Source organism: Cricetulus griseus, chromosome 2 (genome assembly GCF_003668045.3).
Source record: "Cricetulus griseus strain 17A/GY chromosome 2, alternate assembly CriGri-PICRH-1.0, whole genome shotgun sequence".
NCBI lineage: Eukaryota > Metazoa > Chordata > Mammalia > Rodentia > Cricetidae > Cricetulus > Cricetulus griseus.
The window spans coordinates 311219480-311233295 of record NC_048595.1 but is presented as its reverse complement, the minus strand read 5'-3'; the positions used below and the strand labels follow the sequence as shown (position 1 = coordinate 311233295).

At 42.7% G+C, this 13816-nt stretch overlaps 1 protein-coding gene across 1 annotated transcript in view; it reads left to right on the top strand.

Annotated features, from left to right (window-relative positions):
* Fam151b (family with sequence similarity 151 member B) overlaps positions 1–13816 on the top strand; it is a 34092-nt gene that overhangs the window by 6078 nt on the left and 14198 nt on the right. The window contains exons 3-5 of the mRNA XM_027401741.2: positions 3956–4121; positions 9872–10089; positions 11153–11288. Coding sequence (XP_027257542.1) covers positions 3956–4121; positions 9872–10089; positions 11153–11288 — 520 coding nt within the window. The remainder of the gene's footprint in view (positions 1–3955; positions 4122–9871; positions 10090–11152; positions 11289–13816) is intronic.

The following is a 13816-nucleotide window of genomic DNA, read 5'->3' as shown; positions in this document are numbered from 1 at the left end:
TCTTTCTTGTCTGTGTTTTTCTATTTCAGTTTATTTATTTTATTTGTATGGGTGATTTGTTTGCACCTATGTCTGTTTACCATGAGTATACCTGGTGCCCAGAAGCCAGAATACTGCATTGAATTCCCTGGGACTGGAGTGATGGACGATCATGAGCCACTGTGTGGGTGCTCGGAATCTAAGGAGAAGCCAGAACTCTATCTAAACTACTGAGTCATCTCCCCAGCCAATCTTTTTATTTTCCTTTGAACTTTCTCTGTAGTCTAGGCCTTAGCCTCACAAGCAGTGAGAATTATAGAACTGCATCACGAGGCCAGGCCTGGCTAACCTCCCACACAGCCTGTGTGGCATCAGTCCAATTGTCATTTCTTAAAAATAAACGCCTGTCCCTGAACCCAGAATTGAACACTTCCTCCCCCACTGTGGCCTTGTCTGCATCTCCTTGCCTTGTACCTCCTTTGTCGCTCCTTTTAGTGTGTTTTTGGGGATTGCTGATATTCTGGCATGCACACAAAGTAGTACATTGTATCCACAGAGCAGGTCTTATCCACTCCTCTATTAACAAACTGTTGTTTCCATTTTGGACTGCTACAAACACTGTTCTTCTCTGCCCTATGAACCAGCGTGTAGGAAGCCAGCAGCACTTGCTAAAAAGAAGTCAGCAGATGTGAGCAGGAGAAATGTTATTGAAATACACAGAAGAAAAGCAGTGGGTGAATCCCCAGAGATGGGATCCCACTAAGCCCTCTTTACTAGAGTGAAGGGGAAACAGTCTCACTGTGGGATGCCTGGTGAGCTTGAACCTGATGGCACAGGCTCATAATCTTGTTAAGGAGTAAACTTTACTGTGTAAATTGTTTTTGTCAATTCTGACCATTTGTGGAAGGTTCCTTGGACCATAAGAGATTAAGCTCCAGATGTCTCTGTAAGACATGTGTTAGTCATGGGGAAGAGCCTAGGCCTGGCCCAGGATGATGTGGTATACTTTGGGGAGCCCCTTTTGAGGGCCTTACCCTGCCTGGGGAGTGGAGGGGGGATGGCTAGGGGCAGGTGGGATGTTGGGGGGGAGGGAGAGGGAGAAGGGATTGACATCTGAAGCAAGCTTGTTCCTAATTTGAACTAATAAAATATAATAAAAAATGTACATATAAAAAAAAAGACATGTGTTAGTAGGAGCCAGTCTACAAGTGTTCATGGTTGCCTGGTGGTTAGTGGGAGGACATGGCTTTTCTGGGGAGCCATGGTCTTTGCACATCAATGCTCATGTGCAAGTTTTGAAGGGCATGCATGCATTTAGGTTTTTTATGTGGAAAGCAAAGGAATGACTAATCTGGATTTCACGTCTTAAGGAACATTTTTAGGGCAATGCCAACATTTCCAAAATTATGGTACTCGTTTCTGTTAGTGATAGTGAGGATAGGATTCTAATTTCTTCACATCTTTGGCCAGTACTCCAGTGTGTGCAAATTGGTATATGTCACTGCGATTTAGATTTGTGTTTCCTAAAAGCTTAAATACCCCTGATGGGATGGCAAAATGGCTCAAAGGATAAAGGCAGTTGCCACCAAGTCTGACAACATGAGGAAGATCTCAGGGATGCACACAGTGATGGAAGGAGAGGACCAACTCTCATACACTGTTCTCTGCCCTCCACACACTCAATATGGCAAGCACAAAGTGCATTTGTTTATGATACCATAAACAAATAAAATATGTAATATTTTTTTTTTAAAAAAGAGCAATACTCTTGCGGCTCTGGTGGTGTCTCTGTGGAAATGGCTGTATCTGCTGCTGACTGCTCAGACCTGATTGTGATCCTTGGGAACCCACAAATTTCTTTCATTTTGGTCTCTATGTGAACTACCTCTGTTCATTTTGATTCAATTGTACATAAACATGTAGGCTTTATTTTTAAGACTTACTTAATAATTTTCTGTGTTTGAGTGTTGTGTCTACATGTCTTTCTGTCTACCATGTGCACAAATATTGTCTTGCAGAGGCCAGAAGAGGGCATTGGATCTCCTGGAATTGGAGTTACAAAAAGTTGTGGGCTGCCATGCGGATTCTGGGAACTGAACCCAGGTCCTCTGCAAGAGTAGCCAGGGCTGGTAACCACTGAGCAATCTCTCTAGCCCCAGCTTGTGGATTTATTACATATCAAATTATAAACCACTCCTCTAGTCAAAAGCCACATACTCAGATTGCTTTGTGGTGGTCTCCATTCTGAGTTGGTTGGTCTGCAGATTTGGTTACTATGGATACACAGTCTTAGTATTCTAAACTCTCTTCATCTAGTTGTGTGGGAGCAGGTGCTGTCCTGAGGGTTAATAAAGGGCCTTGCAGCTGCCCTGTTGGCTGTGTTGGCACTGAAATGGTATTTTATTGTAGTGCTTTGATTGGAAAGTTTTTCTCCTCCAAACTCATTTAAATGTAATTGCCAATGGAATTGTATGGAAGATGGGGTCTCTAGAGCAGTATTTGGGGGTAAGTTGGAAATATTTCCTTAGTATGCTACTAAAAAGCCCAACAGTTAATTAACTACTTATCTTCTTTCTTCTCATTTTTAATATAGGTTGTTAAAAGAAACCAATTGACACTTGGAGCATCTCCTGGAAACCACCTATATCAACTCCACAAATTCATTTGTGTCCTCTCCTTTCCTTTTTTCTACCATTATTACAAATGACAGTGTTGCCAAAGTTTCACTATCGTATAAAACAGATTAATCAGTAGGTAAAGGTGCTTGCTACCAAGCCTGCCAACCTAAGTTCAATACCCACATCCTCATGGTAGAAGGAGAAAACCAACTCTTTCGCATTGTCTTCTGACTTCCACATACATACCGTGGTATGCACATGCATGCACACAGACACATATATACACAAAATAAATAAGTATAAAAATAAAAACATGTCTATTCTCAAGTCAGATAGCTCCTATGCTGCTTTGTCCATTTCCATGAAGAGTTCCTCTCTCACCTCTTAAGACTTCCCCAGCTCCCTGTGCCAATGCTGTGTGTCAGGATTTTGTTAGGGCAATATCTACTTCTAGATGTCTGTTTCTGTTACTCTCCTGGTAGCAGACATCCAGAGCTGGTGGTGGTGGTGAATTTCTGTAATCCCAGCATTTGGGAGGCTGGGGTAGCACAACTGCAAGTTTGAGACCAGTCTAGACCATGTGGTGATAGTCTGTCCCACCAAACAAGTCACTTTTAAAAAGTAGCTAAGTTTTAAATCAAAGATGTTAACTTTTTTTGGTTTTTGTCGAGACAGGGTTTCTCTGTGTAACAGTCCTGACTGTCCTGGAACATGCTTTGTAAACCAAGCTGGCCACAAACACACTGAGATTCACCTGCCTCTACCTCCCAAGTGCTGGGATTAAAGGTGTGTGCCACCACCAGGCTGCAAAGATGCTAATTTTTATGTAGAGTTTCAGGCATGAACAATGAATATCCATTGATTCTAATTTGCATATCAAGAAGATAATACATGTATGTGTCTGTATATCTGTGTGTGTATCTACGTATGTGTGTGTGTGCATGTGTATATGTGTATGTATGTGTGTGCTCGTGTGTGTATGGGTGATTCTGTATCTGTGTGTATGTGTGCATGTGTCTGTGTATTTCTGTGTGTGTTCAGGTATGTATGCATGTGTCTATCTTTGTGTGTATGTGCACATGTCTATCTGTGTGTGTGTGCATGTGTCTGTATATCTGTGTGTGTGCATGTGTGTGTGTGCAGGTATGTGTTTATGTGTGTGTATAGGTGTATGTGTGTGTGTGTCCAGGTATGTATGTCTGTGTGATGTAAGGATAATGTGCGGGCCTCATACAGTGCCTGGCATTCAGCAGTTACTCAGTAAATGGTTCTTTCCTTTCTTCTCATGTGGGTACTGACGCGCTTTTCCTGTGGTTCCGTCCTGGTTCGGCAGTAACACAGCTCTCTTACTTGGGCAGGTGCTGCCCACATGATAGAGGCTGATGTCCTTCTTCCTAGTGATGGATCAGAGCATGGCCAGCCAATCATGGCCCATCCTCCTGAGATGAACAGTGATAACACTCTGCAGGAGTGGCTGGCTGAGGTCATGAAGAGTAACAAGGGCATCAAGTTGGATTTCAAGAGGTATTTGTACAAAGTGCTTTTTTTTTTTTTTTTTTTTTTGGTTTTTCGAAACAGGGTTTCTCTGTGTAGCTTTGGAGACTATCCTGGCACTCGCTCTGGACACCAGGATGGCCTCGAACTCACAGAGATCCGTCTGCCTCTGCCTCCCAAGTGCTGGGATTAAAGGCATGCACCACCAACGCCCTGCTCAAAGTGCTTCTTATTGTAGAATTCACTTTCAGGAAAACATTGACATGTGCATCTCTGTCTTTGGCTACCTATTCTTACACTTTACCAACTGAAAATGAAATTTCAAGCCTTTGTGTACCTCTGGAATAGACTTAAATGAACCTCATGCTGATGGCTAAGATTGTTCCTTTAAGGCTGAGGTCAGTTTTTATCAGGAATGTTTCTCATGTGACTGTCATGTCACAGAGTGACAAACAAAAAGTGTACATCTCCACCAGTGCTCTGAAAGGAGAGGAAGTTAACAGAGCCAATACATGCTTTGACTGTTTTACATTAGTAGAGAGGTTTATCTGAAAGTCTTCAGTAATCAGAGTACCCTTTACAATACTAATTTTCAGGAATTGATCATGTGAGCAGGGATGATTGTGGTTTCCCTTCCAGTGGCCATCACAGGGGATTTGCCTTTCATCATTTTTGGCAGTGTAGACGCTATAATGACTGAGTTTTGGGAAAGCAGAATGGTTTACCACAAGCCCCCAGTAGCCACTGCCATTCAGACCCAGAAATGGTGGCAAACCGATCCGCCTCTGAATCATACGTACCTCACCATGAAGTCATCTCTGGGCTGGAGAAGCAGTTTGGCAGTTAAGAGCACTCGCTGCTCTTCCGGGGGACTGAGTCCAGCTCCCAGCACCCGTGGCAGGCAGCTCAAACAGCCTGTAACGCCAGCCAGGGGATCCACCACCCTCTGCAGGCTTCTGTGGGCACCTTCACCCACGTGGCACACACATAAATAAAATTTTTTTTAAAAATCTGTAAAATCAAATTATCTCAGGAAGTGAGTAGGGATTTGAAAAGCTTGTAGGATTATTAAGATGACCGTCACCATGTGTGGGTGAATGCCCAGCAAACCTTGTCACTTTGTTGTGGTGAGTAGCTGCATGGAACCCGGATGTACAGCAGTCTGGATTGACAAAGACATGTGAGTTAAGGAGTCATCTGAACCAGAGAGCTTTGTGGTCAGTGAGCGGTCCATCTGCTTTATTGGCAGTCTTGGGCCCCAAGCAGCTAAGGAGTCACCTGAGGAGGACGGCTGAGCCAGCCTCAGCGCCCAGGGTTAGTCTGTAGCTCTTGGCAGTTTAAAGGTTTAGATCCCTCATCCTCCACGTGTTCAAGGTTTCGAGTGCTGTTCTTTTTAATTTTTAATTTGTTTGATTTTGTATGTGTATATGTATGTGTGTACATGCATGGGGATAAGTACCCTCAGAGGCAACTTGAGGGCATCTGACTCCCTGGACCTGAATTACAGGTGATTGATTGTGAGCTCCCAGCATGGGTGTGGGAACCAAACTTGGATCTCTGCAAGAGCAGTATACAACATGCTATGATGGGGGCTGTAACCATGGCTCAGCGACCAAGAGTGTGCATTGCTCCTCAGAGTCATAGAGGTCACATGTGTTAGCTACATTTCTGAAAGCTGTATATGTGTTTTATGTATGATCTCCATAACAATGTCAAGACATGTTGTTCTCACCTTCATATGAAGAAATGGAGGCTGGGGGCATAAATAGCCTGACTTTTCTCAGATGGTGGGCAGTGGAGAGCATCAGCCTGGCTGGACCTGGAAGAGTTCACTTGTTTTTCCCTGTATGTGGTGCTCGGGACCAAATACAGGGACCTGTACATGCTAAGTGTGTTCTCTACCACTGAGCTACATTCTAAGCCTGAGAGTAAACATTCTTTTTCTTTTTTCTTTTCTTTTTTTCTTTTTTTCTTTTTGTGTGTGTTTGTGTGTGTGTGTGTGTGTGTGTGTGTGTGTGTGTGTGTGTGTGTGTGTGTGTGTGTGTTCCTAAACTCCACAGCAGGCCTGTGGGGGTCAGAGGACACTTGCAGGAGTCAATTTCCTCCCTCCACCATCCTAGATGTCGAACCAGATCATCAGACTTAGCAGCAAGCCCCTTCACCAGCTGAGCCATATAGTCAGCCTGAGTTCCTAAGCAAACCACTAAACTACTTCTGGAGGTGGAGCTGAATGGTATTTTACTGGATCTTGTTTTGTGCTTCTAGGTTATGTTATATAGCATACAAATGATAATACATGACTATATTATGGCATTGCAACTATCATTTAGTAATATATAGTGATGCTTAAATTTTATCTGGAGTTTTAGCTGACTCTGGGTTTTAACAAAGATTGTTTTCCTCTAAAATACAATTTTAAGTTACTTATAATTTTAGGGGTGTTATTATTCTGTTGCCTTCTATTTCTAGATGAAAGACTGCAGGATAAGGTATGTTGCTCAGTCTTTATTGGTTTACTTTTGTATCTCTGTGACCACACTATGTGACAGAAACATCTGTCACACCTTGACTCAGGGTTCCCCCTGCTGGAGAGGATGGGTGGTGTCTCCTGTACGATGAATCTGGTTACATGGCATGGCAGACCCAGAAGCTAGCTGTGACCGGCCAGGTGCAGGGAGAGCCCTCACAGGCCTGCCCCTTGTAGTCTGCTCCTGGCAGCTGACAGTCACTGTATAGCTGCTAGAATAGTGCCACAGGCTGGGGACTAGGTGCTCAGAGTCTGACTTTAAGTATGTGCTGTTGTATTTACTACAGCTTTGCCGTGTGGTAGTGGTGTTGTCCGTTTGTTTAGTTTTGTTTTTTTCAGTTAAGATTTTGAACTCTAACCTTGAACTCTCTACATAGTCATGGCAGTGTCACGTCCCGCCCCCCCCCACTGGAATTACAGGCTTGTGCCAGGCATGGTTAATATGCTTTGAAATCAGATATTGAGGTGCATCTGAATTTGCTATTTTGTTTGTTTTTTGAGACAGGGTTTCTCTGTGTAGCCCTAGCTGTCTTAGAACTCACTTTGTAGACCATACCAGCCTTGCACTCAGAGATACAGCGGCTTCTGCCTCTGAAATTCTGGGATTAAAGGTGTGTGCCACCATGCCCAGCTAACTTGGCTCCTATTTTGCTTGGATTTTCTACTGATTTGGTTTTCTGTGATTCCCTGTGGATTTTAAAATTGAGGTTGTTGCCGGGCGTTGGTGGTGCATGCCTTTAATCCCAGCACTTGGGAGGCAGAGGCAGGCGGATCTCTGTGAGTTCGAGGCCAGCCTTGTCCCCAGAGTGAGTGCCAGGATAGGCTCCAAAGCTACACAGAGAAACCCTGCCTTGAAAAACCAAAAAAAGAAAAAAAAATTGAGGTGGTTTTCTTTTTTAAGGTTTATTTATGTATTTATTTATTATGTATTCAGTGTTCTGCCTGCATGTATGACTACAGGCCAGAAGAGGGCACCAGGTCTCATTAGGGATGGTTGTGAGTCACCTTTGGTTGCTGGGAATTGAATTTAAGAAGAGAAATCAGGCACTAGGGAAATGTCCAGACATCTACAAGGATGACACCAACTAACTAAGCTACCTTAAATGGAGTGGCTACCTTAAATGCCTTCCCCTGATAATGAGATTGATGACTGACTTATATGTCATCCTAGAGTCTTCACCCAGCAGCTGATGGGAAGTAGAAGCAGACACCCACAGCTAAACACTGAACTGAACTGGAATCCAGTTGCAGAGAAGGAGGACGGATGAGCAAAGGGGTCAAGACCAGGCTGGTGAAACCCACAGAAACAGCTGACCTGAACAAGGGGAAGCTCTTGGCCCCCAGACTGATCACTGGGAAACCAGCATGGAACTGATCCAGACCCCATGAATGTGGGTGTCAGTGAGGAGGCCTCAGAAATCTATGGGGCCTCTTGTAGTAGATCAGTACTTATCCCTAGCATAGGAATGGACTTTGGGATCCCATTTCACATAGAGGGATACTTCCTCAGCCTAGACACACGGGGGAGGGCCTAGGCCCTATCCCAAAGGCTATGACAGACTCTGAAGACCAGCCCATGGAAGGCCTCACTCTCCCAGGGGAGCAGAATTGGTATGCAATAGGTAGGGTGTTAGTGGGTGACAGGGGAGGAGGGGAGGGAGAGGGAACTGAGATTGACATGTAAAACAGTCTTGTTTCTAATATAAATAAAAAGATGGAGAGGAAAAAAAAAAGACCTCTAGAAGAGCTGCCAGTGCTCATAACTACTGACCCATCTCTCCAGCCCCCTAAAATTGAGGGGTTTTTTGTTTGTTTGTTTTGTTTTTTTGAGACAGGGTACCTCTGTATAGCTTTGTAGACCAGGATGGCCTGGAACTCACAGAGATCCACCTGCCTCTGCCTCCCAAGTACTGGGATTAAAGGCATGTATCACCACTGCCTGGCTAAAATTGAGGTTAACAGGCATCAATATAATAGAAGGCAAGAAGCATTGCAGAGAAATAAAAGCATCTAAATTAGAATCTACAAGGTCCTGCCTAAGACTTACTTTAATATTCCACTAAAATCTAGGGTGTCCATTTCAAAGACTAGGCCAAGCAGAGGAGACTGGCAGCCAAGTGCCACATGTCTCTGGCTTTAGCACACCATTTAATAACATTTCTCTCCTTAAAGTAGGAGGCACAGGAGAGAAGCACAGACAGACATATCCATCCTCAGGAAGAGCCGATGTCTCTCCCATCCCCAGGAACCTCAGCCTCCATCACAGTAGCACAGCAGCTGTTTCTCTTGGTTAACCTTTCTGTAGGTTCAAAAGGTTCATCTGAAAGATTGAAAAACCTTTAGAGGTAGTGAGGTTTTCCAGTTAAGTTGAGGGGTGTGTGTGTGTGTGTATGTGTGCGTGTGTGTGTATTTGAGAACAGTAGATACACACACACACACACACACACACAAAGTAAAAATGATATACTAACCTCACCATTTTGCAAGCTGGGCATGGTGGCACGTTCCTTTAATTCCAGGGTATAGAGGCAGAGGCAGGTGGATCTCTGAGTTCGAGGCCAGTCTGATCTACAGAACTTCTGGGCCAGCGAGGACTCCGTAGTGAGACCTTGTCTCAAAACCCAATAGATAAACAAGTCAAAGCAACAAGAAAAGCTGCTGTGAAATCTGTGAGCATAGTAGTTGCAGGGAGAATAGGCAAGCCGCTGTTGAAGTGGGATTGAAACCTCCTCCCTCATTTCCACAGAAGAACTGGCTTTGTGTTAGCATTAGGTAATGGAGTTTTACGCCTCCCAGGCATTTTATGAAATGTGTTTATCTCCATACCCATCCACTCATGCATGAAGGAAAAGAAATCTTAGGTTTTCCCACAGGATTTCAAGTGTCAGAGTTTCTTATCAAAGGCTGAGATGTGGCATGGACCTCTCTCAGAACATGCACAACTGTACCTGCTATTCCCTGGGTGTAAATGGAAAGCAGACATTTATATCTTTTCTTACATCATTTCACATTTAGTGACCCGAATACAGAGTTTTGAAGCCCCTGTTTGGTTCATAGGTACTCCCATTATTTGTATCACTGTAAAATCTCTAAGTTCCTTTCCTGAAGAAGAAGCATAAATATTTTTAAGTAAGTTGTGTGGGTTAGTCTTCCCCTCCTGTCCCACATGACATTTTGTATTTGTGTTTTGAAATCGAGAACAGTTCGGCCATCTCAGTGCAGGACGATTCATTGGTCACAAACTTTCTTTCAGTCTGGCAGCTGCCAGAGCATCCATGCTGTTCCTGGACAATGTGAAGCAGCACCTGCAGTGTCCTGTGTGGATGAATGCGGATATTCTTCCTGGACCAAATGGAAGCAGCAAAGTTGTGGATGCCAAAGCCTTTCTAGACACCGTGACATCCTTCTTCCCAGATGTGACCTTTTCCCTGGGTTGGACAACAGGATGGCATCCGGAGAAAGTCAATGAAGGTGGTTGATGGGAGAGGTCCTTCTGTGTGCTATTAACATGTTTCTCTTATTGGTTGATAAATTAAATCTATTTCAGCCAATGACAGGCAGGATGTATGTAGCCAGGCATGAAGGATAGGCGGGGCTGACAGACAAGAAGAATTTGGGGAAGAGGAACACAGAGAGGGAGTCACAAGGGAGAAGCCATGTAGCCTCCAAAGGAATAACATGATGGCCATTACAGGTAGGCCACAGCCTCATGGCAACACATAGTTTAATAGAAATGGGTTGATAATTGAGAGAGAGATAGCCAATAAGAAGCCGGAGCCATCAGCCAAACCGTTTATAAGTGATAGAAGCCTCTGTGTATTTATATGGGACTAAATGGCTGCAAGACCAGGCTGGACAGAAACTTCGTTATCAGGTGTTAGTTCTAATCAAGTGTTTACTGTTGGCCGAATTAAACTGTTGTCCAATTATAAAGTAGATGAGGTCACCCCATGCAGTCAAAGGGCCTTTAGGAAAAGCTCGGACCCTGCAGGTGTGTGTGCCCTCCCTTCTATCACTCCACATAGTCCCTGGTGGTATCTGTCCACAAGCTTACATGGGAAATGTTTATTCTCCAAAATTTGTCTTCATATGCTTTGAGAAAATCCCAAGTTGGTTTGCAAAGGTGTACCATTGGACTCATTTCCCCAAATAGTATACAGCAAACTCAGTATGTCAGCTGAAGCACATATGAGCTTTCAGACAGTAGGAGAACATAAGGGTGAGTGTGGCTGAAGAACACAACTCTGTCCCTGAACACTTCACTGTTGCTGGGTGGCTTAATGATGCAGTACTTGACTGGCATGCCCAACACCCAGGGCTTCACCCAGCACCGTTAAAAACAACCAAAAGTAATCTTTTCCTTGCACCGGAAATGTTTTAATTCACTCTGAACTCAATGGAGATTTTGTGAACTTTCTAGGAACTCATCTGTTAATTGCTGACAAGAGTTTTTTCCCCTGGGTAATTTGGTCTTTTAGTCAATTGACCTCCAAGATTCCAATCAAAACCTTACATTTCTGTCTTCTCACTTCAGGCTATAGTTGGACAATGGTGAAAGAGATGGACTACATATGCAGTGGACTAACCCAGCCCGTCACGTTTCCTGTCAGGGCAGCTTTGGTCAGGCAGTCCTGTTCTCAGTTACTCTGGCTATTGAAGAAGTCTAACAGGTATGAATTGTCATCATACCAGCCTAAGGTGTGGATGTGTGGACACTAAAGATAGAAGGCACGTGACATTCTTCAAGGGTCTGCTGGTGTATGCCTATGATCCCAGCACTTGGAGACTGGAAACAGAAAGATTAGGAATTCAAAGCAATTTTCAGCTACAGAGGGGATTCAATGCTAGCCTGGGCTATATGAGACTCTATCTAAAATTTTTTTTAAAAAAGTCATGGCATAATCATTATGAAAGGACAGTGTGTAAGAAAGTGAAGGAATGACAACTGATGAGCTTGGCACACAGATGCCCTTTTCCACAAACCTTAAGAGCATGGCTTACCCCTGTCCTCCATAAATTTTGCACATGGTACTTCCAAGCAAATGTTGTCATCTTTAGTTATAAGTAGAAAATGTAGTTTAATCTTTGAATATTACCATTACAGAAATCTTTTTCATATAAAACTTTAATCTTTTGATATACAATAAAAATTCGCTGGGGTTGGCAATATGTCTCAGCAAATACATGTTTGCCACAAAAGCCTATTGACCTGACTTCATTCCCTGGGACCCATGTAAATGGGGAAAGAGAGAACTGACTCCACAGTGTTGTCCTCTGACCTTCATACATGAGCACATTAATGTGCGCGTGCGTGTGCACACACACACACACACACACACACACACACACACACACACACACACTTGATGATGATGATGATGATGATGATGATGATGATGATGATGATATAAAAATACATTTTGAGGGCGGGAGAAGTGGCTCAGTGGTTGAGAGCATGTGCTGCTCTTGCAGAGGACTGAGTGCAGTTCCTAGCCCCTGACCCCCATGTCAGATGACTCTCAGCTGCCTGTAGCCCCAGCAGTAGAGAGATCACACCTCCAAAGGGCATCTGCACTCACCTGCACATACTTACACACAGACATGTGTACATAATTGAAAACAAAATCTTAAAAATAATAAATAAATAAATTTAACTTAGCTATACCGTATATTAAATGTTGAAGTATACTCTTGGGTACTGCTTTTTTGAGCCAGTAGAAGCCCAGAAGTCAACTCAAACCTGTCACAGAACTTAGTGTGGGAATAATCTGGCATTACAGCCATCAAGGCAAAGGTCTAATAACTAGTATAGTAGCAGTTAACTATCTATAAAAAGCTATACTCACAGTGTTCCTTAGTCTTTTTTGCCAAATATATGCCCATTGAATTAACACTTGAATATTAAATTGACGATGCATGAAGAACAGACAAGAATGGCTTTTTAAAAATGATTTATTTATTTTATGTTTATGAGTGTTTTACCTGTGTGTATGTATGTGTACTGTGTACATGCCTGATGCTCACAGAGGTCATTAAAGGTCATCAGATCCCCTGGAACTGGAGTTACATATGGTTGTGAGCCACCCTATGGGTGCTGGGAACCAAGTTTGAGTTCTCTGTAAGAACAGCAAGTGTTCTTAACCACTGAGCCATCCCTCCTCCATCCTCAAGGCCACCTTTTTAGTGTAGTTTCAGAATAGAATACTTTTCTTGTCGTTAAAGGCACCAAGTCCAGAAATCATGAAATAAAATTTTGCTACATTTAAATACAATGCATAAAAAATAAGAAATTTTGGCTAAAAATAATATTATACATGTCAGAGAGATATAAAGAATTCTAACACATAAACAATTTACAACCATCTAGCAAAAGGCCCAATTTACTAATTCACCAGGTTGGTGAGAGTAGAGGAAGCAGACATGCGTCTATCACAGATGTAAAATGGCTTGTTTCTTTGAAGAATAGTTTGGCATGTGCATGGATTTCATCAATAAAAACTTCCTAGGAGAAGTTCACGTGCACACAGAGAGGCTACTAGCTCATTTCACAGCATTGCTTGTAATTATAATGGATGTGGAACATTCCAGTACCCTACGTTCAGAAACTGGCTGAGTATATTATGGGATACTCTCATGATGGAATAGTAAATACTTATTATAGGCCATGCTGTAGGCTCTCTGTTTTACTATGGATGAATCTCTAAGGTAGTTCTGCTAAGTGAAAAGCATTAAAGTTCAGAATGGCCTGTGTATTATGATTCCTCTTGCATGGGAAATCTGAGTTATAAAATTTTATAGATGAATTAAACTTCAAATTGTTTGAGCAGTGGTAGCTAGCTTTATGGTGAAAGAGAAACATTAAATGGTACCAAACAATAGACTAGTCGGAGTCTTCATTGCAAACACTAAAACCAATTCTGGTTAACTGATAGAAGAGAGATGTATTGAGCTAAGGAGGAGATCATTATTTTAATAGTGTGCAATGCTTTAGACATTCTTTTGGGGCAGGCATGTCATTTATTAACTCTTATTATTATTAACTCTGCTAGTTTTGTTTGTTTTTATTAATGTTGGACTATTACTCTGAAGTCAGCTAGCATACTATATTAATTTTTAAAGATTGCTATTTAAATTATGGCACTAAATTAAATTATAAAAATTAAATTCTCTTACAGAACTCTAATATCTTTGAATATAT